This window comes from Manis javanica, chromosome X (genome assembly GCF_040802235.1).
Source record: "Manis javanica isolate MJ-LG chromosome X, MJ_LKY, whole genome shotgun sequence".
In the NCBI taxonomy this organism is placed as follows: Eukaryota; Metazoa; Chordata; class Mammalia; order Pholidota; family Manidae; genus Manis; species Manis javanica.
Window position 1 is genome coordinate 91,766,978 of NC_133174.1, and position 25,551 is coordinate 91,792,528.

The 25,551-nt window shown below is 38.0% G+C and overlaps 1 protein-coding gene across 5 annotated transcripts; it reads left to right on the forward strand.

Moving 5' to 3' along the window:
- Positions 1 to 260: 260 nt before the first annotated feature.
- CSTF2 (cleavage stimulation factor subunit 2) lies at positions 261 to 25,548 on the forward strand. 5 transcript variants are annotated; one of them, XM_037010924.2, is made up of 16 exons: positions 261 to 412; positions 1,486 to 1,564; positions 1,910 to 2,079; positions 2,762 to 2,898; positions 3,384 to 3,503; positions 3,608 to 3,745; positions 5,929 to 6,052; positions 10,545 to 10,607; positions 13,447 to 13,506; positions 13,689 to 13,790; positions 14,149 to 14,290; positions 14,922 to 15,097; positions 15,377 to 15,669; positions 19,637 to 19,747; positions 20,411 to 20,536; positions 22,901 to 25,548. In XM_037010924.2, exons 1-15 carry the CDS (start codon positions 355 to 357, stop codon positions 20,531 to 20,533), a joined length of 1,896 nt encoding a protein of 631 aa, XP_036866819.1. In that variant the 5' UTR covers positions 261 to 354; the 3' UTR covers positions 20,534 to 20,536; positions 22,901 to 25,548. The 5 variants fall into 5 exon arrangements, with proteins under 5 accessions (XP_036866819.1, XP_017514390.1, XP_017514391.1 ...); XM_017658901.3 differs by having other exon boundaries at positions 13,689 to 13,775; XM_037010934.2 differs by lacking the exon at positions 261 to 412 and adding an exon at positions 434 to 626.
- Positions 25,549 to 25,551: the final 3 nt, after the last annotated feature.

A 25,551-nucleotide genomic window follows, 5' to 3' on the forward strand; every position in this document is an offset into this window, starting at 1 on the left:
CCCCTACCATGGTAAAGCCGCTACCGCCATCTTTATTTTGATCGATGATTCCTGAATTTTCCGAAAAGAAAGTGAATAATAAGGAAGTCTACAGGGTACTTCAAATTAGCCCCGGCCCGCACTAATCCGACTCAGAAAACGGAGTATATTTTAGCAGCCTATCGGTTTTGGGGTTACTGCTCTCATGGACGTATTGCGCGCCTGCTGATGACGTCTAACGTCATGGGCGGGATCTTGCGTCCACCCCGCCTAGTGGCTTCCCGGCTCACGCGCCATTCAGAAGTGTATTCGGTGCTTAGCCACGCGCCATACGTAAGAGTGCTCTGACGTACCGGAAGCCCCCAGACGAGAGAGATGGCGGGTTTGACTGTGAGAGACCCTGCGGTGGATCGTTCTCTACGCTCGGTGTTCGGTGAGAGGAATTCGGTGACGCCAAGCATCGGGGAGGGACAGAAAGATACAGGGAGCGGCGAGGAATGCTCCCTGCACCTCATGAGTCGCCGCGGGAGCCGATGATGGGTCGGGCCTGCAGCTCTACTTGCCTGTCTTGTGGGGCAGCCAGCCTGGTGGAGTCGTGGAGGCAAAGTGATGCTCCCCTTCCCCTGAGATCGCGCAGCCTTTCCACGGTGTGGCTGAGGAAGTTAAACTAGCATTCACCTTCTCTGCGTTTCTCCTTTCAGGAGCTTCAGTTATTATCTAGAAGCGAGGGCGCATGGCAACTGTCCCGTGCTACTTCACAGACCCCTATCCCAGAACACACATGTGCTGAGGGTATACTTCCGTGTGTCCACTAACCAAGCTTTCATAAGTACTTTCATCCCTTGCTTTTTACCCGTAACATTTTAGTTTGTTGATAGAGGTAGCGGCCATCTGGCGTCTTAGGTCGATTGTAGGTAAATGAATGAATGTGCCATTAAGACCTCGTTGAAGAAATTTTAACGGGGATAGAATTTATTCTGAGTAATTTTTTCAGTCGAAATTAGTTTTTTTCTAAGGACGTGGGGTGATTTTATAGCACCTTAAAAAGGACTTGACAAAACAGTTAATTTTTAAACATTCACTACATTCATGGTCATTCTCCTTTGAGTGTGTGCATGTGTGGAAATACAAATGAGTCGGTTTTAAAAATTATTGATATGTTTGGTAGTTATTGATAAGACTTAACAGATCTTCAGGTAAATACCAATACCTACATCTTTATTTTCACCAAATTAAAAGTCTAACATTTGTCAGATCAATCTGAACACTGCTATTTATGAGTGTTTACACCTTTTGTATTTAGTCTCAGTGATTTATTTCTCTTCTATTTAAAGTCAGCAGACAAGATTAAGATCTTGTCTAAGGGAGTGCTGTGGAACTGGGATTGTAGGGACACTATATTTTGAGCCAGTTGCATTTTCAGTAATATAAGTAAATACTATTTACTTTCTCAATGAAGATCTAGGTTATAAACTCAGAGTGTTAATGTTATGTTTCCTTCCTTAGTGGGGAACATTCCCTATGAGGCTACTGAAGAGCAATTAAAAGACATCTTTTCTGAGGTTGGACCTGTTGTTAGTTTCAGGTGAGATCCCCTTTTACTACTTGGTGGGAGTTTATTAAAATTACAAATCTGGTCCTTCATAATAATGACAAGGTATTTACTAGTGATTTTTCATATGCACTCTTTCTTTTCATTTGCTTATGACAGCCTTATTGAGAGAGAGTTTATATACCATACAATTCCCCTTCATTCTGCTTAAAACATACATTTTTTTTTCATTTAAAAAATGTTTAAAAAATACTTCAGGGAGGCAGTCAGTCATAATGTTATTTGTCTTAACAGCAGACCAAATTAGAACACAGCCATATTAGCAGGAACCCTGTATGTATGTAACATTTGTGTCTGATACTTGATTCTGCTCTCCAGGTTGGTATATGATAGGGAGACAGGAAAGCCAAAGGGTTATGGCTTCTGTGAATACCAAGACCAAGAGACAGCACTTAGTGCCATGCGAAACTTGAATGGACGTGAATTCAGTGGGAGAGCACTTCGGGTGGACAATGCTGCCAGTGAAAAGAACAAAGAAGAGCTGAAAAGTGAGTATAAACACAGTTTGTGTACAGCATGAGTTAGTAAAGCTGTAACAATGAAGATTTTCCATTTATATGTTTTAGCATCTGATGACATGATTAGTCACACAGCTTCTTTACTTGAGCCATCTGAGGTGCCTGCATTAGGAAAGTGTATATCTTTGAGAAACAAGGTGAAGTTGACTTGAGAAGTCCTTCAGTTGCTAAGGAGTTGATTGCCTATTGAACATGAATTCAGGGTCACCAGGTCATTAGTTGTGCTATGTCATTAGTGTCTGCCACTCACTCTGTGTTGCCAGGTCTGTAATTCGTAGGGTACAAAGGCATTCTTATGGCTTTTTTCATGAGGTAATAGATCTGAGAATTCCATTTTATAATTAGCATCTTTTTCTATTTAAACCTTTTGCTTCTGAAATAACTTGTCAAAGGAAATTCATATACTTAGTCCCTAATTTAGGTTAACATTGTCCACCTACATGATCTCGGTCCCAGCTTTCCTCTGAGAACAGAAAATACACTCTCACTTTCCTCCACCGAAATAAGGGACTTGCAAATCACTTATTTCTCAGCTCCAGAGAATTTAAAATTATCAGTAGGTCCTTGCAGCAGCCCTGGAAAGTAGATACTTGAAATGATTTTAGCTTTTTATTTTGCCTCCTTAACTTTCTTGTACTCTCTTCCTGATTAGGCCTTGGCACTGGTGCCCCTGTCATTGAGTCACCTTATGGAGAGACCATCAGTCCTGAGGATGCCCCTGAGTCCATTAGCAAAGCAGTTGCTAGTCTTCCACCAGAGCAGATGTTTGAGCTGATGAAACAAATGAAGGTGGGAGGAGGCATTAGGTTATGAATAAACCAAATCACATCATATTTTCAAGGAGTTAATTGATAAAGTTAATAGAGAAGATTCCCTGAGCTCAAGTAGAAGGTGTACCTGTTGACCACCATTTCTTACACCTTCAGTGTTCCACATGTGTGCAGTGTATTTTACATTTCATGCAAACAGCTTTCCATGTTTGTACACACATGGAAACACACCTACATAATCTGGCTGGATTTTTATGACCCTTAGATATCAGATGTAGATATAAAAATGTGTTTTTTTTCCCCAAAATGGTGGCGTTATGGTCTTTAAAATGTCTCTTCCTTCTCTTTACTGCCATGACCAAGATCTTGTTGTGTGTTATGCAGAAACTGATAATATTTTTAAAAGTCTCTTGAATATTAAATTTCTCAGATAGGAATAGCTCTAAATCATTATTAGTTTTTAAGAAGTATTGAACCTGATTATGAATTTGTATATCTTCTCAGCTCTGTGTCCAGAATAGTCCCCAGGAAGCACGGAACATGTTACTTCAGAACCCTCAGCTGGCTTATGCTTTGCTGCAAGCACAGGTAGTGATGAGAATTGTGGATCCAGAGATTGCCTTGGTGAGTGCTTCTGGTTCTTTCATGGAAATGCTAGGATAAACCTTGAGTGGGATAGGAACTATCTACCTGATTGCATTGTTAAAATAGCTCTTTTTACTTTATAGAAAATTCTGCATCGACAGACAAATATCCCAACGCTGATTGCAGGCAACCCTCAGCAAGTGCACGGTGCTGGGCCTGGCTCAGGATCTAATGTGTCAGTGAACCAGCAGAATCCTCAGGCCCCTCAAGCCCAGTCTTTGGTAGGGCTTTATGTCTTATTTTTTGTTATGTCTTAGAATATCATTTTCATTTTAGGAGGATATATTGAGAGAAGAATTGTCAGGAGCCAGAGATAATTTCAGTTGCCAGGCATGAAACAATTTTCAGGTTGCAGAGTACATGACATCTGAATGACTAGATTTGGTGCCAAGTTGGTAAAACAAAGAGATTCTTCCTATATACTCTTTATTATAAGCTAATATTTATATGTATGTGCATGTGTGGCACTGGTTAGCACTTTCTTATTCCATATACATTGTCTCATTTAGTATTTAAAGCAATTGTATGAGGTTGGCACTCTTATTTAAATCTCAATACTTAGATGAAAAACGTATGCTCATTTTCCAAACATGACACACAACACTGAAGCCATAAAAAATTGATACATTTGAAAATGGAAATTCTGTATGGAGAAAAGGAAATAAACTCCAAATAACAAATTGGGAAGGAGCGTTTACCACACACATGATAGGCAACAAGCTAATTACTTAAGAGCCTTTAGTCATGTTCAAGATTGTCTATTGCCACATTATAATAGTGGAAAATTGGACGCATCCCAAGTGTGTATCAAAGGAAAAATGGAGAAAATATGGAGTATTTATCTAATGAAATACCCTACAACAGTTAAATAAACTGCATGTGTCACTACAAATGACTTCCCAAAACATAATTCCATATCACAGTTAATATGAACTAGGATACAGGATGTCAACACAAATAACTCATAAATATAATACCATACAAAAGTGAAATAACGGAATCTAGAAGCATTCCCAACATATGGGATATATGAGTCTGCATATATCCCAAAAACATGTTGAGAGTGAGTTGCAAAATATATGTGCAGCATTTAATGATTTACATAAAATAACAAAACTTCTGTAAGAATTATTTTTTGGCTGTCTAAGAAGGGGACACAGGATGCAGTTGGGGAAGATCATACAGGAAAATTTCAATTGTATATATAACTTATTTCCTAAGCTGTGTGGTTATTTTATTCTCTATACAATTTATGTATCTGGAATTTTTCATAATAAATAAATCTACAAATTAGTGAGAAAATTACAAGTAACCCAGGGGAAAAATGCAATGGATATACCTCACAAAAGTGGGAATATAAATATATATTTAATGTAAGAAAAAGTGCTCAACCTCAAAATAAGATAAACATATTGTAAGCTACCATTTTTCATCTTTCAGATTGGCAGAGATACACAACTTGAGTAGATCACACAAAGGTTTAGGGTGGGGGTCAGCAAACATCTGTAAGTTGCCTGATAGTAAATATTTTTGCCTTTTCATAATATGGGATCTCTGGCTTTGCCATGTGATACCAGCCACAGACAGTTGATAAACCAATATGCCTGATTGTGTTCTAGTAAAACTTTATTTGTGAAACCAGGCAGTGAGCCAGATTTGGCCCATGAGCCATAGTTTGTCAAGCCCTGCTCTAATTCAGTAAATATTTTCTCAGAAATAGAAGGAAAAAAAGTTAAGGCCCAGAGAGGTTAGCTGGTCCAAAACTAACATAATTTTGAGTGGTAAATCCAGGATCTGAACCTGGTTCTGACCTTAGCCCATTTTCCCTTAACCACCTTACTGTACAGTTTCTTCTTTTCTCTTTTACTTCTGCTGTGTTCTCTGAAAGTATATGTGATTTTTTATTTAATGACTGAGCTTTTATTCTTTATTGAGCTCTTCCTATTCCAGACAGGGATGAGAAAAGATTGACCAAATAAAAAGAAAGATTTCATCTTAAAAATGCATACTGCTGTCAGGTCCTTTAAAAAAAAAAAAGTCCCAGTCTCCTCTTTTTCTTCCTGGGTTGAAGGCAGTTTTTTTTTTTCCTCCTTTTTTCTAGGCCCTAGTCATGAAGTCAATAATAGGTGCTCTATGTGGCCTTGTCACACAGTTAAGACTTGTAAGTCTCTACTTTTAGAGATGGTCGATCTTAACTGTGTTCTATATAACCAGGCTCATTGCATGTATTGCAACTTCTATTTAAAGCTTATTGTAAATCTGATGCTGCATAAGAGATGATATACAAAAGGATATTTGGTAGACTATTTGGGTGTGTCAATTTGAAGAGTTCTTTAAGGTTATAGACTTTGTGTGTTGAGTCTTCACAGAGACATGTACATACTCTGATTTTTCTCTTGGTCAGAGTGGAATGCACGTCAATGGTGCACCTCATCTGATGCAAGCTTCTATGCAGGCTGGAATTCCAGCACCAGGGCAATTACCAGCTTCTGTAACAGGACCTGGCCCTGGTTCCTTAGCTCCTGGAGGTATGTTTCATTTAGAGTGTTCACTATTTTGGTATTTTACTTAAGTTTTGTTACACCAAATGGCATAGTGTAGCCATATTATTATGTAGTAATGAGATCTTGGTATAAAATTGATAATACAGCTAGGTAGTATATATCCTAGTAGAGGAAACAGTTGTTTCATACATAGAAATTCTGTATGTCTCATTAGGAGAGCAGGGAAAAAGATGGTAAAGTGGGAAAGTACAGTAAAACTTCCAAATTAACAAGGCAGGAAATGGAATGAATGAAAAGTAGACCAAGACAGCAAATACAGAGAAAAGGACAACAGTGTGAATTAAGTAATAATAAGCATGAAGTAAGGAGGAAGGAATAAAATCTCACATAGTCATTATTCCACTAAGTGTGAATGGACCGAATTATCTCATTAAAAGCCAGAGACAGTAAGGTTAGGTTAAAATACACATAAAAACAGAACAAAATACATGGTCACATTCATTATTGTTGTGTTTAAGGGACATGAAATTGCATTTCATTAAATATAATCAGAGAAAACAACAAAAGGAAAAAATTTTTAAAGCTGTATATGTTCATTGGAAGTATACATATATAATATATATATATGTGAATTAACAGAGTATTACAATTACACTTAACAGCTTTTTGTCATTCAACAGTTGTAACTAAAAAAGTTATGAAATAGTGATTCCCCATATGAAACATCTATGTGAAAACAATGTACACATCAACATTTGAAGTTTTTTATGCAAAAAATCTGCTTGTTAATTTATCTAATCTGGGTTAGATTGACTACAGCACTACTCATAGAGGATAATTTGAATCTAAATTATTCTATTTTATAGAGAAACCAATCTAAAAATCTAAGTTGATTAGGATTGTAAGAAGGGATTTTTAAAGAGATTTCAGCAGACTTATGATTTTCATTTATCTTATAGACTTACAGTAAGTTTTCCTTCAGTGAAAGAAATGGATTCTGTATTTTATACATTTTTGAGTTATAGGTGTTTAACTTACCTTAAAATAATCACAAGTTGTAATGTGGTCCGACTGCACATGACAAGCATACGACCATGACATGTGCAGCTCATTGTATGAGTTGAAAAACACCAACTGGTCAATACCCTGATCCGTGAGACAAGTGTACTGACTGTGCACTTGGATGTCATAACAGTGTCAAGTTGTTCTATAAGTTTGGAAGTGTCTGTTCTCCATTTTTGTACTTAACATTGTCACGAACTTTTATTTTACAGTGTGTGGTTCAGCATCATCTTTGGATCACACTTGGAGTAGCTTTGTGCTTTTAGACAAAAAATAAGTAAGGACACTGAGAAATAAAATAATCAGTTTGATTTAATATATAGAGGGAGCTTTATATCTTTTGACTAGAGAATGTACTTTTTTCCCCAAATGACCATGAAACAGTAAAAAAAAGGACCACGTATTTAGCCATAAAATAATTTAAGAATGTAGAGATTTTATAGGCCCCATTCTCTGATTATAAGCCAATAAAATTAGAAATAATTAAAAGGTGACTGGAAAAAAAAACCTTTATAGGAAAATTAGGGAACATGCTCTAGGTAATCCTTGAATTAGAGAGGAAATAAAAAGAAATTTATAAATTACCTAAAAGACAACAAAAAGTAGTGCATCTCATACAAAAAAGTATGGGAAAGAGTGAAAGCAATACTTAAAGGAAAAATGAATAGTCATAAATTTCTATATTGTTAAAGAATAAAGGAACTCTTAAGTACTAATTTTAAAGAATTAGAAAAATAATTTTTTTGAAAAGATACCAAGAGGGAATTAATATAAAAGTTGAAAGTAAGTATAAAAGGAACTTAAATAATTGAATTTTCAAGTGACTTTTTTTCTGAGTTTATAGAATTTATACTTCTGAAGTTGTTAAAACTTAAAACTTATAAAGATTTTTGAGATACCTGTACAAAGCTCTTTTAACAGTTGATGAGAAAGGTAAACAACCTGGTAGAAAAGCAGAGAAAGAAAATGAGTAGACACTTCACAGGAGAGCAAATCCAAATGACAACAGAAGCACATTGATTTGTTGTTGGGATTGCAGATAATGAGACTGCACTTTACTTAAGCCCATCAGACTAACAAAAGTTTCATAGAGAGAAAGTAATCTGTTTGTGAAAATTCACATACCTTTTGACCCACCAATTCCACTTCTGGAAGCTAACCCATACAAATAAAAGTACCATTATGTGATAGTGGATGATATAAGAGACTATGCCAATAATTCCTAAATCTTTATACTGTTGTTTTGGAAATGGTCTGAATAAATCGTGGAATGTTATGGCTGGAAGAGAGCTTTGAAATTATTTAGACCTGTGGTTCTCAAACTTTAGTGTTCATTAGGATCATTTTACTAGCTTATTAAGACACAGGTTGCTTGTCCCCACTCCCAGACTTTCATTCAGCAGGTCTGAGGTAGGGTCCTGAGAATTTGTGGTTCTAGTAAGTCCCTGCTGATGCTGGTGCTACAGGTCTGGGGACCACATTCTAAGAACCACTTGTTTAGACCAACTCATTAGCGATTTAGAAGCCTAGGAATATGTTAATTTTATCAAATCATTTGTTCAGAATCACAATTATTTAGTAGCAGGGAGAGGGCTAGCATGGGTTCAGGTTCTCAATCCATGGCTCTTTGGTCTGTATGTAAAATGGAATAAGAGAACATGACGGTGTACTTGGTATTTTAGGTGAATATTGATGCATTGCGAACAGTTTAGCTTGTCTTTTCTCTCCTCTCACAACATATATTGTTCCTTTGAAGAAAAGAGAATTATTGCTACGTGGAAAGGACCAGTCAAGGACTTGTGGTACATGAACATTCTTTGTAAAGCATTCATCATACTTCACCTGGTTAGAGTAGACCAGTGATTCTCAACCCTGTTAGACCCAGTGGCCCCTTTTCATAACAGGTATTTTGCAGAAACTGGTTAGTATCCTGAATTGAAACGCACAAATGATATAATCTACTTAACGTGATTTCCAAAAACATCAGTATAATGCCCTAACTAAAATATAAAAGAGAAGTAAGAGGAAATTAATTTATAATAAGTAAATATTTTTATTATGCAAGTATCCAGGCACAACTACACTAGAAAACAAAAGTTAGCAATCAGATGTTTGCACTATACCATGAATGTAAAAGCTACAAATGTAGACAGGTACAGGTATGTTGTTTTGGCAACTCAAATACCACAAAGACTGTTGACATTGGTGATGTGATTTTTTTTTATTTTGCTATCATTAATGTACAATTACATAAACAACATTATGGTTACTAGACTCCCCTTATTATCAAGTCCCCACCACATACCCCATTACAGTCACTGTGCATCAGTGTAATAAGATGCTAAAGAATCACTGCTTGTCTTCTCTGTGTTATACTGCTTTCCCCATGTCTCCCCCACTACATTATACCTACTACATTATACATGCTAATCCTGATGTTCCTTTTTCCCCCTTATCCCTCCCTTCCCACCCATCCTCCCCAGTCCCTTTCCCTTTGGTAACCGTTAGTCCATTCTTGGGTTCTGTGAGTCTACTGCTGTTTTGTTCCTTCAGTTTTTTCTTTGTTCTTATACTCCACAGATGAGTGAAATCATTTGATACTTGTCTTTCTCCGCCTGGCTTATTTCACTGAGCGTAATACCCTCTAGCTCCATCCATGTTGTTGCAAATGGTAGGGTTTTTTTTCTTCTTATGGCTGAATAGTATTCCATTGTGTATATGTACCACATCTTCTTCATCCATTCATGGTGATGTGATTTTTTGTTGTGAAAACTCTCAGTGAAGTTCTTAACAAAGTATGGTCCCCGTGATTTACTCAGTAATTACATTTCTGGAAGATTTAGTATATGTATCCTTACATATGTGTGTGTGTGTGTGTAAATAGGGCAAAACTTGTTTACAAATGAAAGTTATATTCTAAGTTCAGATAACTATAAATAGGTTTTCATTTGTGTGAATGTTCAACAAGACATTTGAAAGTTTAGCAAGACAGGGTAATTCTTGATTTTGAGGGACTCTGCCATCCATTGCAGGACATTTAGTGTCCCTTTTGGCTTCTCATTAAATGCCAGCTTTGTCCCCACAAAGCTTTATCTCAACCGAAAAATATCCCCACACATTTACAAAATACTCAGGTTATAGTACTGCCTCCTGTGAGTGGAGTTCTGTGGGTACGTGCCCTTGTTCTCCTGTATTACAGGAGAATGTCCTGCCAAGGTTTGGGTTACCAATGAGACTAAGCATTTTTATTGAACTCACTTTTCTGTCACTGAAGCCTCAAGTATACTAACAAACTCCATCTTCTATATAACTGCACTGTTCAGTGGCAGTTACAGTCTTCCTTTATAGGTTTCTGCTTGTGGGACAGAAAGGAAAAATTTGTTAACTCAGCCACTGAGTTAACATTTTCACAAGGTCTAATTTGTGTTTTTCTTCCCTGCCCATTATCTTCCAGGAGGAATTCAGGCCCAGGTTGGGATGCCAGGAAGTGGACCAGTGTCCATGGAGCGGGGACAAGGTAAATAAATACTAATGATTGATTAACATGGAACAGACTTGGAAGTGTTCTATATCTGCACTAAGAATATGGCAGCCACTAACCATATGTAGCTATTTGAATATTAAATTAATTAAAATTAAATTACTTTGAAATTAGATAAAATCTAAAATTAGTGTCTTTGTCACACTAGTCACATTCCAAATGCTGAATAGCCACATATGGCTAGTGGTTACCATCCTGGATATTGCAGATACAGAACATTTCCATCATTGCAGAAAGTTATACTGGATAGCACTAATCTAGAGCTTCCATCTAGTGATTCAGAACCCAACTCTGTGAGAATTGATGGTGAAGCAAATGGATCCTTTGTTTCTATTTGATAAATAGCTCCTTTTCCTGACAGTCTAGTGATTCTAGTGAGATGTTCTTTCTCACTACATTGATGTCTGTTGACTGAGTAAGGAATTATAATAATGAGCATGTACTATGTGGCTGGCTATATAAAAGAATAAACCCCAGAGAAAACCAGGAGGGGATCAAAGCTCTGTAAAGCCTACTAGATAAGTGTATGTTGTACTGTGGCAGTAACACTGGATGTCACAGAAGCTGGGCCAAAGTCTCCACATTATTTCTCTGTTACTGGACTTTGAAGAAAAAGAAAATGCAGTGGTTCAGCTAAAAACATTAGGAAGTGAGAGAGTGAGAAAATAGAAGTAACTAACCATAAAACTGAGTGCATATTACAGGCCACGCACTTTAGTTTTCATAACAGCCTTGTGAGTTATGTGGCAGCAACTTCAGTTTTTGTGTTGAGATGGAAGCTCAGTTCTAAGTTATTTACTCAGGGGGCATGGTAAGTAAATACTGATATCTGAGTAACATAGACTGGACTTGGTGCACACATTTTCCCCTCTAGCTGCTAAATGGCACAGCTAAGATTCTGAAGTCTCTGGCTTCAAAACCTATCTTCTTCCTGTGAACCTACACTGCCTCCATTAACTTCCCAAAATACTCTTCAGTGTCGTCTTATTCACTGTGTCCTTGTGATGAGAAAGAACTGCTGCATTGGACAAGCATAGAGAAGCTTACGTTACTTTTTCTTAGCATATGGCCTATAAGTGAAACCCGTTTTTTTCAAAGCAAGTATTAAGATAGAGGCCTATGTTCTATATGCCTTCTCTATGGTTTGTATAGACACACCTCAGAGATATTGTGGGTTTGGTTCCAGATCACTGCAAGAAAGCAAATGGCTCAGTAAAGCAAGTAAGATGAATTTTTGGTTTCTTAGTGCATATGAAAGTTACATTACACTTTACCCTTTAAGTGTGTAATAGCATTATGGCTCAAAAAATGATGCATACCTTAATTTTAAAATGCTAGCCATCATCTGAGTGCTCAGTGAATTGTAGTCAACCGTCAGAGATCACCATAAATATAATAATGAAGAAGTTTAAAATATTGTGAGAATTACTAACATGTGACACAGAGACACCAAATGAGCAAATGCTCTTGGAAAAATATCAGTGATAGACTTCCTTGACACAGGGTTGCCACAAACCTTCAATTTATGAGAAAAAAAAACACAGTATCTCTGAAGCACAGTAAAGCAAAGCACAATAAAACAAGATGTACACGAGTTTGGTTGCTGATGTGACAAAACTATATGTCAGACAGTTGACAGGGAGACAAGCTCTTAGCCAAGTGCCTCATCTAAGATGCCCATGCATCTGTGCTGTTGTGCCCCCCATCCCCCTGAGCCACTATCAGAAGAAGGTGTATGTACCCCAAAGTGTTTTTGTGATAGTGAGAAGGAATTGGGGATTTAGTCATACTTTTACCTCTCCCCAAGCCTGTCAACCAAGCAAGCTTTAGCTGTTTAATCCATACTTCCACAAGACATCCCCCTTCCTGCTGCAGTTAGCCTCATCTTTGTAGTCAAAAGTTAACAAAGGGAAATGACTCAAGCCTTGAAGGTATATCAAGGATGTGTTCATGAAAAGACAAAGTGAGATGAGTTTTCTTTTGTAGTTTTCCTTCAGTACCCAGCAGAGGAAGCAAGAATCTTTCCCTTTGTTCCCAGTTTGTCTCTCTCTTCTTAGAATCCATGTTTCTTCTGCACTTTTGTAATGGTGAAAGGAGATCATGAGATGCTGGAGAAAATACTTCCTCTTGCTTTCTGTCACCTTTGTTTACTGTTGGTGCGCTTGTCATCCTCATAAGTCTTTGTACTTGTCATTACGCTTGCTTATTTTCGAAGGCTTGCAGTGGCAGAGCATTTCTTGAGCAGTGGTGTTCTCTTTCCTTGGCTAAAGCTCATTCACTGCATTTCCCCATTGGATAACTTTTTGATAGCAGAAATTTCTGTGCTTTAAAATATTGCAAAAATAGTTCTGCCCCACTTCTGTCACAGGCCTCTCCAGAGTAAACCTCGCCTTCCAAATTCAACATAGTTTCTCCTCTTTTTTTGCTTATGAAAATATGTTTATGTTCTTTTCCTAACTAGAGACTCAGAACCATCCTTTTTATATTTTGCTTCTTTTTTAGGGGTATCATAGGGAGATTTAAGGGGAAATCATAGGAATAAAGGTGGAAATTGCAAGTGGCTGATTATTCCTGTCCAGATAAAATCAGTGGCCCACACCTTTCACCTTAGGAAGCAATCACATCAAAGTAGAACAGTTTTGAATTGCAAAGAACCTAATATAGTTTGGGAAGATTTTATAGCCTGGGACGATAAAATCTTGGCTTTTTAGCTTATATGTGTAAATCTCCAGTGTCTGTCTGTGTGTTCCTGTCTGTATGTGCAAGCTGTTTTAAGTGTCTGCTCTTTCTCCTTTTGAACTCACTGCTTACCTAGGAGCTCTACAGCACTCACCCGTGGGACCTGCCGGGCCTGCATCAATTGAGCGTGTTCAAGGTACCCATTGTATCTGTGGGTTTCCTTTTGCTTGTGGTGTTGAGGGTGGGACGTTGAGAGGACAAGGGCTACTTGGCACTCATCCTCACGTTCGGAACCCAAAAGGGTAGTGTTTTGGGTTGTTTTTTTTTTTAACTTTTTCCTGTTGGGGCCACAAGCCTAAGATTGACCTCTTCACACAGGGCAGAGAACATGGATGATATGGGCATCTGTCCGAGGCTGTACTCCCTCCCTACTGGTGTCAGGAGGCTTGGATGGAATAGCAGTCTGTAAGGAGACAGCAGGTTCTTGCAGAGCCATGGCAGTATTCACATATGCCAAGACCCTACCTCTCTTTTGTGACTCTGGTCCTTGAACTAAAATTGTGAGAAACCCAGGAGCATAAGTCTCTTCAGGTTGCAGTGCTAGTCCTTGGCAGGTTGCTCCCCAGTTTGCTCTTTATATAATTCCATCCATACCTCTGACATGGTACAGATTCTGCCTACACCCTGCTTCTGTTCTTGAGCTGCAAGAGGAGTCTGCTGTGGTGAGGTTTCACCCACTCTAAGGTGTCTGAATTATGTTGTCAGTGGTATATAGAGTCATTTCTTGTTTCCTTATGAGACCTTCCCAGCAGTAACTCCCTGTCTGTTTCCCTGTCAGTGCCGATGCAAGACCCCAGAGCAGCTATGCAGCGTGGGCCCTTGCCTGCCAACGTCCCAACTCCTCGAGGCCTGTTAGGGGATGCTCCAAATGACCCCCGTGGAGGCACTTTACTTTCTGTAACTGGAGAGGTAGAGCCAAGGTAAGCACTAACATAGAAGGGAAAGAAACTAGCCATGGCTGCTTCATCTTCAGAAATTGGAAATTCTAGCACACATACCTGAACAGGAAAAGTTTAAATTGTTCATTGGTAGTAGCAATATTAATAGCAATGATAATTAAATAATAATAATTGATACTAATAGAGATTATGCCTCTGGCTCTGCTCTGAGTACTATAATTGGATCATTTCTTTAAATCCACACAACCCTGTGGGATTGATACTAATATCAGTCACATTTTACAGATGAAGAAACCGAGGCATAGAGAAGTTAAGTAAATGTGCCCAGGATCATACAGCTGATAAGTAATAGAGCCTAGATTTAAATCATACAATAACCCATGTCCTCAAGCACTATATTGCATACTCATTATATAATGGATATCCATTCACTCCTATAATTTTGAGTGCCTATGTCTGAAATTCTGGAATACATAATTTTTATCTCCATAGCTTTTCTTTGACCTGTTTGGTGTTACTCTCTTAGCATTCATAGGCTGATGTTTCTTTCTATCAGTTCTTTGTCTGATTTTTACTTAATGATATTCTAGTTGACGCTTTTTGGTTATTGTTTTGTTCTGTTTTAAAATGTAACATTTTTCTCTATCTCTAGAGGTTACCTAGGACCCCCTCACCAGGGTCCACCCATGCACCACGTCCCTGGCCATGACAGCCGTGGCCCACCCCCACATGAGATGAGGGGAGGGCCATTAGCTGAGCCCAGGCCTCTCATGGCTGAGCCAAGAGGACCCATGCTAGATCAGAGGGGTCCACCCTTGGATGGCAGAGGTAAGGGGAGACTACCTCACAAGGCTGCCTGGTAGCTGTGGGCTGATGATAAGCCAGGTTCTTGGGCTCTAGTCTGGAATAAAGAAGGCTGGGCAATAGGGTTGGCAAGCATTTTTAAGGTGTTTCTGCAACTCAAAAATTGGGGAGGAAAAAGCTGTTTTATGTACTTGGGGAGAGACGTGACTGGAGGAATAGATTTCCATCTTTCTTTCTTAGTTGGTTCTTACTGCAGTAAAGGTGAGCCACTACACAGTGATTTTCTTGCAACTTCCTTTATAGGCGGAAGAGATCCCCGAGGCATGGATTCACGAGGGATGGAGGCACGAGCCATGGAGGCAAGAGGATTAGATGCCAGAGGATTGGAAGCACGTGCAATGGAAGCCCGAGCAATGGAGGCCCGTGTGATGGAGGCCCGTGTGATGGAGGCCCGTGCGATGGAAGTCAGGGGGATGGAGGCCAGAAGCATGGACACAAGAGGCCCAGTCCCTGGCCCTAGAGGCCCTATACCTAGTGGAATCCAGGGTCCCAGTCCAATTAACATGGGGACAGTTGGCCCCCAGGGATCCAGACAGGTATGTGTAATTCACTTCTAACTTCTATGTGAAATCTTGATCTACCCAGGAATTGATTATTGAGCCCGATTATTTACTGTTCTGATTGGAGCCATTTCTCAGCTTGTTAGAAAGGGAAGGTTAGAATCTCCCTTCCTTTAGTTTCTCTGTCCTTTAAAGTGATTTTCTGGCCGTCAGAATTATAGTCCAAAAGAGCAACCTTGTCCCACAATTTCAGGAGCTCTTCCATTCAGAGCAGAGCCCCTAAAAATTTAGGAGATAGTATATCAGTAGACTCTAGGCATGGATATTTTTTTTTTTTTTAGAGGGCATCTCTCATATTTATTGATCAAATGGTTGTTAACAACAATAAAATTCTGTATAGGGGGTCAATGCTCAATGCATAATCATTAATCCATCTCAAGCCTAATTCTCATCAGTCTCCAATCTTCTGAAGCATAACAAACAAGTTCTTACATGATGAATGAATTCTTACATAGTGAATAAGTTCTTACATGGTGAACAGTACAAGGGCATTCATCACAGAAACTTTCGGTTTTGATCACGCATTATGAATTATAAACAATCAGGTCAAATATGAATATTCGTTTGATTTGTATACTTGATTTATATGTGGATCCCACATTTCTCCCTTTATTATTATTATTATTTTTTAATAAAATGCTGAAGTGGTAGGTAGATGCAAGATAAAGGTAGAAAACATAGTTTAGTGTTGTAAGAGAGCAATTGTAGATGATCATGTGTGTGCCTGTAGACTATGTGCTAATCCAAGCTAGACAAGGGCAATAAAACATCCACGGATGCAGAAGCTTTCTCTCAAAACAGCGGGGGGATGAGGTTCTAAGCTTCACCACTGTTGTTCCCCAATTTCTCACCTGATGGCCCCCCTGCGACTGTGCCTGTCTTAGGTTGTTCCTCCCTTGAGGAATCTTACCCGTCTCTGGCTAACCAGTCATCTTCCGGGGCCATACAGGGAAATGTAAAGTTGGTAAGTGAGAGAGAATAGGCATGGATAATTTTTAAAAGAACCTACGTACCACTGCATTAGAGCATATGAAAGCTGTTAGTGGCCATTTAGATAATCTTTGGTTTACAGAAGCCTATTTTAATTTACTTTCATCACATAGCCTAAGTGAACAGTGGAGTATGAAAGATAATTGGCAGTGCTCACCTTAAACCTGTGGAACTGAATTCTTATCTCTTCTTTCTCTTTATTTGGCTCTCTCCAGCTATATTTATATGGTGGTCTATGATTGTTGTCATCTTCTTCCTCTTCTGCCCCAGTTGATTGTGGTGAGGTAGTGTGTGTGTATCCTGAGTTTTTATACACTGGTCCTTTCATCTCCCTCCAGCCCCTCCTTTCTCCTGTGTGTCTTCCTCCATCCTCTATGTATTTCTTCCATATGTCTGTGTTTCTTCCTCCCCTGTGTTTGTGTGTGTGTGTGTGTGTGTGTGTGTGTGTGTGTGTGTGTGAGAGAGAGAGAGAGAGAGAAAGAGAGAGACATTGTCAGCTAGAATGGAACATGTCAATCATCCAATTCTCTCATTTTATAGGTTTGGAAACTGAGACCCAAGAATTCAGGTGACTTGTCCAAATTCACACAATTAAAAAGTAGCAGGACAAGGGATAGAGCCCCCTGTTTTTTCCCACTGTACCACTCTGTCCTGTTTTCTGCACGTTGTGTATATGTGTCTGCCTCCCCACTCTTTAATATAAAACATGAGTACGTTGTTTTCTGGTATGTGTAGAAGAAAACTGTTCTGTTGTTTTTCAAGCTGTACTTTTGAAAAAATGTGTTCATGGGCCTTGATGTTTATTGTGTCCTCTATGGTTAATAGCCTTATAATAAAAATGATTTTTATGCATTCATTCAGTCATTCAACAAATACTTATTGAGCCCCTACTGTGTATCAGACAGAGCTCTAAATATTGGGGATACAGCAGTGGGAACCAAAGTCTGTGCCCTCCATAGGGCTTGCATTCTAGTTGGGGAGACAGGTGGCAATAACCACATTATATGCTCATGTAATTCTGTCAATAATGCTGTGGAGAAGGAGGTCAAAAGTAATGGTTGGAAGACCATTTTGGATAATGTCTTGCTTTATCTCTGCTAGGTCTTGAACTCATTATTCTAATACTAGGTTTATATAGTTTTCATTTGTATATTCTATAAAGCCAATTAGATCTGAGGTGGAGAAAATAAAAAATGAATCTTCAAACCTTTTATAAATTGTTTAAATTAATATGTTCACTTATAAGTAAATATATAAAATATATTCACTCATATAGAGAAGATATATACACTGAGAACCTCACTCCCTCCCCTATACCCATCTCCCTTATAACTCCCCTATGGATAATCACATGTATTAGATTTTTAAATGTATTTTTCTAGCAAATAAATATACTTTTTCAAATATGAATATACATAAATTGTTTTCCCTCCTTTCACTGTTCTGTGCCATGTTTTTTGAACTTACCCTTAATTCATAATTTTAAGTCAGATTTTAAAATTAACTCCAGTCCACCTAGTTGGAAACTTGTTGGTAAGAGGCTTATTATTCCTAGGGTGGTTAAATGACTCATCACCCAAACAGTACGTTGAAGAGAGAGTGCTGCCAGTAATTACTTTGGGGCAAAAGCATAAAGCAGGACAGTCTTAGGCAAATCTGGATGTGTGGTCACCTGTATGATTACTTGTCTGCCTAGAACAAGTACTGCTGGGAGCTTTAAATAGCCACCGTTGAATAGTTAGATCACATTACAGTACCTCAAATGAGTACTGACTAAAGCTTTAGAAAACTTGCTCTCGTAGAAGTTCCAGATCCATAATAGAACACTGAGGTTCAGACAGGTCTCGATTCAGTATTGATAAAGAACAGAAAGTGATAATAAAGTGTATTTATTATGCTTCCTTTCCTACTTAAACAGGGTACAAAAAATTATTTTAATTGTTTTTGATTACTCAAGGTTATCATTAAATGTACCCAGTTTGTATATGTTATAATAGAAAGCATAGTTATCTCCTGTTTTGGTTTCTGGTCTCCTTCACCGTCAGGCTGTCACCTGGCTCTTCACATTACTGTCATGGTATCTACTCCTAATGGTTTATCCACATTTCTTTTCACGCTTATTAACAATTTATGTTTAATAAGAATACCTTAAAGCTCTGGGTGAATGCCTGAGTGTGAACATAACTCCAGCATAGGGACCTTCTAACAGACTGGGTGCTCTGAGGCCTTTTCCTTGGCTTTTGTTAGTCTTTTCAAAGACTGAACTCAGCAAAGATCTTAAATACCAAAAACTGTGATATAATTGCACTTTGTTCTTTTAACTCTGATCAGTCATATTTCTTGGTCTGTATTAAGCAGAAAGCCCTCTGCTGTGTGTTTTCTCTAGTAAGTTGTAAAAAGCAAATGTTGGGCTAATAGCAGGCTTTTCCCCAGAGGCCCTCCCATCGCCTTTCTGCCTCTGCCATGATGATTGTCTCTGCCTTACCCGTGGGACAGGGCCCTTTGGGACAAATTACCTGTATCTGATTGAACTAGAGATAGGCAGTGTCCCTGTGAATGTAGCTTCCCCAGTGGACCAGCATATATTATCTCTAGAAACTGTTGGCTTTCATTGCTGTTTCCACTGAGCACTAGTTTCCAGGATACTCTCAGTTTTCTCTTTGCTTACATGGATGAATTTTGCTTGATTTGATGGTATCCCATTGTGCTGTGCGATATTCATTGACGATGCTAGAGCTGTTGTAAGCAAATGTGTCTAACTTGCTAATTGATCTCTGACTAAACCCTGCCTTCTGCCATTTCTAACAGTAGAAAATTACCTCCAGAGTCACTAATTTGCTCTTTTCACTCATATCATAATTGAATCACGTTTTTTCACATAGCTATGACTGGATTCTGTTTGCCTGTATGAGAAGTTCCAAAAATCTCTCCTCATTTCTCCTTGTACACACAGGTCTCAGTCATGCAGGGAGCAGGCATGCAAGGAACAAGCATTCAGGGTGGAGGACAGCCCGGTGGCTTTAGTCCTGGCCAGAGCCAAGTCACTCCACAGGACCACGAGAAGGTAAGCAGTGCTGGCTGACTGCTCCCGTGTGCACAAGTCATTTGGATTTCTCTTTTCAGTTACCATGTGGCGGTCCTGGGTCTTCAGAGTCCCTTTGGAAGTGATACTCATTCTTTGAACTCTTTATGATCTTGTTACCTGAAACTTGTGGGCCTAGTCCTAAAATTCTCCAGTGGATGTCTGTAAATGGCATCTTATTTTACATTGCCAACTGATTCACCAATAGCAGTTTTTTTGTGTAGGCCATATTGATGTGAAAATCCTTTTCTACATTATTCGTAAAAACAATGGCAGATTTCCCTGAGTAAATCTTTCTGTATTTGACCATTAATGGGGAGCTCATGTCTGACAGAAAGGCTAAAACCTTGTGATAAGGAAAGACTTTCAAAAGAGTAAAAATTAAAGACATCCCAGGGCTCCCAGATACCATCTTAGTCTGCAAGAATTTTGGGTTCATGAAGGTGTCTGTTTCAAGTCTTCTAGTCTTAGGTGTCATTGTACTTGTGCTTTTCATTGTGCCTTTTCTCACCAGCTGGTTTTGTTTGGGGATATTTTTGGCCTGCTGTTTTCTCTGTCTGAGATATCCTTCCTTTTGGACAGAAGCTGGTTTTTTTTTTTTAGCTGCCACCCTTAAAACTCACTACCTTTTTTCTCTCTGCACAGGCTGCTTTGATCATGCAGGTTCTTCAGCTGACTGCAGACCAGATTGCCATGCTGCCTCCTGAGCAGAGGCAGAGTATCCTGATCTTAAAGGAACAAATACAGAAATCCACTGGAGCACCTTGAAAGGTGAGCAGATTTACCATGCCTTGGCCAGACAAGCTCCCTGTGCATTTGGGGTATATGCTTTCAACTTTAACCAACAAGACTTTCCTGATCTCAAGATGCTCTGAGCTCTGCACTCCTCTTGGCTAGACTTCTCATCCTTCAGTAGGTCAGCCCCTATTGGGATAGGGGAAGGCTAGGCATTTGTTCAGTTTCTGAATTATTGGTTGTATTCTTTTTTTAGCCTTTCTTTCCTAATGGCAAAAGTAACCTATGATCAATTTAACAAAACTACTCAAATACAGAAATGTAAAAAGCTCAGGGTCAAAAGCTCTGCTTCTCAGTCTCATTTCCTAGACATAACCCCTCGAAATATAGTTTGCTGTGTATCCTTCCAGAGTCAGTTGTGCCATTTAATTCCAAACTCTCTAATCAAAATGGAGAAAATACAAAGCATTTCAAGAAAATATATAAATATTTTAGTTTTCAGTATTTATTTTATATTAAATTTTTTTAGGTTAACTATTACAGCATGTAATTTAAGGTAGTGAATGTCTGCCATCACCATCAGTCCCTATACATTTCAGAGGTTGCTGTATACTGCTGCCCTTATTTTTCTTTCTCATCAGTCAGGTAAAAAAGATCATAATCATGTGATGTATCTTGATTATATGTATTGGTGTTTCTTTTTAAAATTGTTTTCCCCAACATTTTGTATTTCATAAACAATACAGTTTTCTGAAAACAGTTTAAAATCCACATTGTCACATCAGCTGGAATATCACATTTTGAATTTCTGTTTTTGCTCCATCTGTATTATAATTCCCATTCATATACTATCTTATAATAGTGAACTCATTTATACTAATTAGCAGTATTGTATTTTAGTCCATATGTTTAATGTCATTAAAACAACCAAACTGGAATATGAATCATATCTGTGTTTAGAGGTTAGAATTTAAATGACTGAACTATAATGGGAAGCTGTCATAGAAGGATGCGTGGCTAGATTTTTGGTATGACCAGTACTTGAACTTCTTACAGCAGATACTTGAAGCATTGTGTTTTCTTCAGTAAGGTATAAATTGCCTATTTAGAGGAATAGGTAAAAAACTATTCCTCTCTTTTACTTTTTCTAATTTATTTATTTTGACTGTGCAAAACTTAAAGTCTGCATATAATTTTGATTCTCCAAAAACTTACCTACTAGTAGCCTACTATTGACCAAAAGCCTTACTGATAACATAGTCGATTAACACATACTTTGTATGTATTATATACTGTATATTCTTACAACAAAGTAAGCTAGAGAAAAGAAAGTGTTTTTTCAAATTGTCACAGATCTCCAAAAAACTTTGAATATATTTATTGAAAAAAATCCATGTAAGTAGACCTACACAGCTCGAATCTGTGTCATTCAAGAGTCAACTGTATCATTTTTGGATAGTGGAGGTAGAAATGCTTCTGAAAGTTCTTTCATTTTGTATTCTTGCTTGTAAGATGTCTCATTTCAAAGCCTTGCACATATACCACAGGGCAAGTTTTTTTTTTTATTTTACCTTTTATTTTGAAATGTAAATTCACAGGAAATTGGAAAAATAATACAAAGAGCCTCATGTATCCTACCACCAGCTTCCCCCATGATAACATCTTGAGAAGCTGTTGTACAAAAATATCTTTTTGGTTTGTAGTGCAAAACCAAGAAATTGACATTGGAACACTATGGTTAACTAGACTATAGGCCTTACTCAGTTTTCCCCATTTTTTTAAAACCCACATTAGTGTGTGTGTGTGTGTGTGTGTGTGTGTGTGTGTGTGTGTGTGTGTGGTGTGCATGTAGTTGCATATGATTTTATGCAGAAGTTTTCATGTGTGTTTCCTGACATCTGTTCATACTGTAGCTGAAATGTTGGCTCTCTCTCCATCCTATACCTTGCTAGTTGTGATCCATCTCTGCTGTCACTGACTTGCTCATATACCATTACCATTACCATTAGATCAGTGGTTCTCAACCAGAGGCAATGCCCCCTACAGGACATATAGAAATGTTTGGAGACATTTTTAATTGTCACAACTTTAGGGGGTATGGTGTTCTACTGGCATTCAGTGCTTGGAGACCAGAGATGCTGCTAAACACCTATAAGGCACAGGACAGCCCCCACTTAACATAGTTATCTGGCCTCAGATGTCAGTAGTGCTGTTGAGAAACCTTGCTGTAAAGGATGATTATCTTGGGGAGGCAGGAGACAGACACATTAGGATCCATCCCTGATGATTTGCTCTTAGGCATAGCCTCCCTTCCCCTACCTTTTAAAGTTTTTTCCTGGTGTTTAGGGAAGAGAACTTCATCTTTACTTCTAATGGCTTTCTCCCAACTTTTCCTTACAGGTTTTCAAAAATACCTGGCAACAATCTGGAAACTAATCCCATAACTTTGTTGAAATGTTGCAAAAAAAGATGACTTCTGCATCCTAACTCTTGAATGACTCAAAGTGGTGCCAGGTGGAGGACCCCCATCACCTTCTCTCAGAACAAAGTCAATTCATTCTGTTGTCATAGTTTGTATATTTTCTGTGACTTGAAATAAATTTTGAACACAATTATAGTATACTGCAAATTAATATACACTACCTATTTGCTTTTAAAAAGCTGAATACCAAGGGTGAAACCTTAGATGTGTTTTCTACCCTTATCGCAGTATTAATACTTTGATGTTTTATTGCCTTAGCTCTATTTCTCCTTTTAACCATTTGTTCTTGGTGATATTTGAAAATTTCTCAGAAGCAATGTTTTCTGGAAGTTAGTTTTTGTTCAGTTTGCTTCTAGCAGGAATAGTAAGATTTGCCCTTTGAGAACTTGTTAGAACTTTTGAGTCTACTGGGAGAAAATAGCACATACTTAGAGATGGGAAATGGTCAGACAGCCAGCAAAACAAAGAGTCTAGCAGAGCAGTATATTTAGTTTAGAAAAATCCAAATATCAAAATGCACTTTTTTGTCAATAGCAGATCTATTTACATGTAGAGTTCAGAGTTAAGACAAAGATTCTGTATTAGCACTGATTCATGTGTGTCAGCAACACAAGAGACTGTTGACATTTACTTCTCTGTTGTAAAACTCTTCAATTCAGGTAGTCAACCTTAAAAGTTTAAAAAATCACTAATTTTTCACATGTTCAAGATGAAATAAAAACAACAGAAGTCAAGCGAACAGAATACATTCAGCCTGCCTTCTGGATAGTCACTAACCTGCAACCTAACCCAAATTTATTCTGGGAAATTCAAACATAGAAAACTATAAAACTTTTACATTATTCTCATTTATTTTAAGAGGACCAAGTACAGAACACAAGCAGTCAAGTTGCCCACTGCAGCTAAGTATGATCACAATTAGTGCCACTAGCTCCATGGCTCTCTTGCCTAGAATTCTCTCTCATAGTGGCTTTATGGAGGAATATGATTTCCCTCCATCAGGCCAACCTCAAGAGGTTAAGAGGTGCCTTAATTGATGAGTAAAGTTTCCCTGGAACTACACTTGAACCTATCTATATTCTCAGAATCCTACTCTCTGGGTTAGGATTATGGTCAAGTGAATTAAAAGCTCACCATGGGCTTAGAGAATGTAATAGCATATTGCTTACATGTCAAGCAAAAGAATGCAAAGATAATCAACTTTATGAGAGAAATTGAAATTGAGGGATTTTCCACTCTGATATATAAATATTCACTATAACAGAAATTTGCTGAATAAGATACTTCATCTTACAACCTAGGATGAAAAACTTGCTCAAAACAGCTGAGAAGATTTATTTGGTATCCTGCTCATCCCAATTCAGGCTTGGATGTTGATTATGCAGAGGATATATTAACTACATTTTCTGCCTACTAACTTGAATATTCTAGGCCTGTATCTAGTTTGATTTTAGCAGCAGTCCTATCTTGAAGTGTCAGTATGTTTAAGACATTGAGACCAAGGGTGAAGCCTCTTTCTCATTAGGGACTCAAAGTTTCAAGAAACCCTAAGATCCCAAACCAAAAAGTCATTGAAGGTCAAATTATCATTTGTTCAGCAGTTGTCTAATAGGAACCCTATCATCAAGGTTCCATTGTGCATTTTCCTAGAGTCTTACTCAATTTAACTTAGATAGCTGAAATTGGGAAATAAGCAACAGCCAGGGGTATCCCAATCAATTCCTTTGGAAACATCCATTAGTATTTTCTTCCGATGTCCAATTAATAAGTGGAACACAATTACCTACCATGATCATGATCTACCTTTATCTTGTTCAGACTAGTGACAAAAAATTGCTCTTATTAATCCTTCAAGTCATAGAGGTTTCTGGATAATAAGAAACAACCTTTTATTAGTTTTTGGTCCTTTAGTGGTAGAGAAATAGTTGCTATAATGCTAATTCTGTAGCAACACTTCAGGTCTGATGAATTGTCTTTGGGCACAATGATGCGTGGGCTTTTTCCTTCTGTTAAAGGTCTTTCCTTCTAATCTTCTGATTCACTATGACTATTAACGTCCCAGAGCCAGGTGAGTGGGAGAATTAAAAAGAATTTTGATAGAAAAAGCATTTTGTTTGTCATTAGGTGAATGATTCCTTAGTGAATAAATAGATAGGAGCCCAAGAGATGTTAAAATTTTGTGATCTTTTTTACAACCAGACATTAATTAATAACCCCCTTAATAAAAATATGGTGATAAGGAGCCCCTGTTAACTAAATCAGTCATCCTAAGATGGAGTTCAAGGTTTTTGCAATTACTTGCAACAATGCAAACTGATGCCAATATAGTTGACTTTCAGTTGTAATACAATTTCAATTACAATAGCATACTTTCAAGGTTTTCTTTCCGAAATAGAAAGCCTAGATACAGTAATAAAAGATTAATTCATTAAGCATTAAGCAAAGAAGAAAATCCTTCATTTTTTGGCAAACAAAAATAAGTAAAGCATAAATTGCTGTTCACACTGGATAAGACCATGTTTAAAGTAACAGTAAGAATGTATATAGTGTTATATAGGGATGGGGTCTT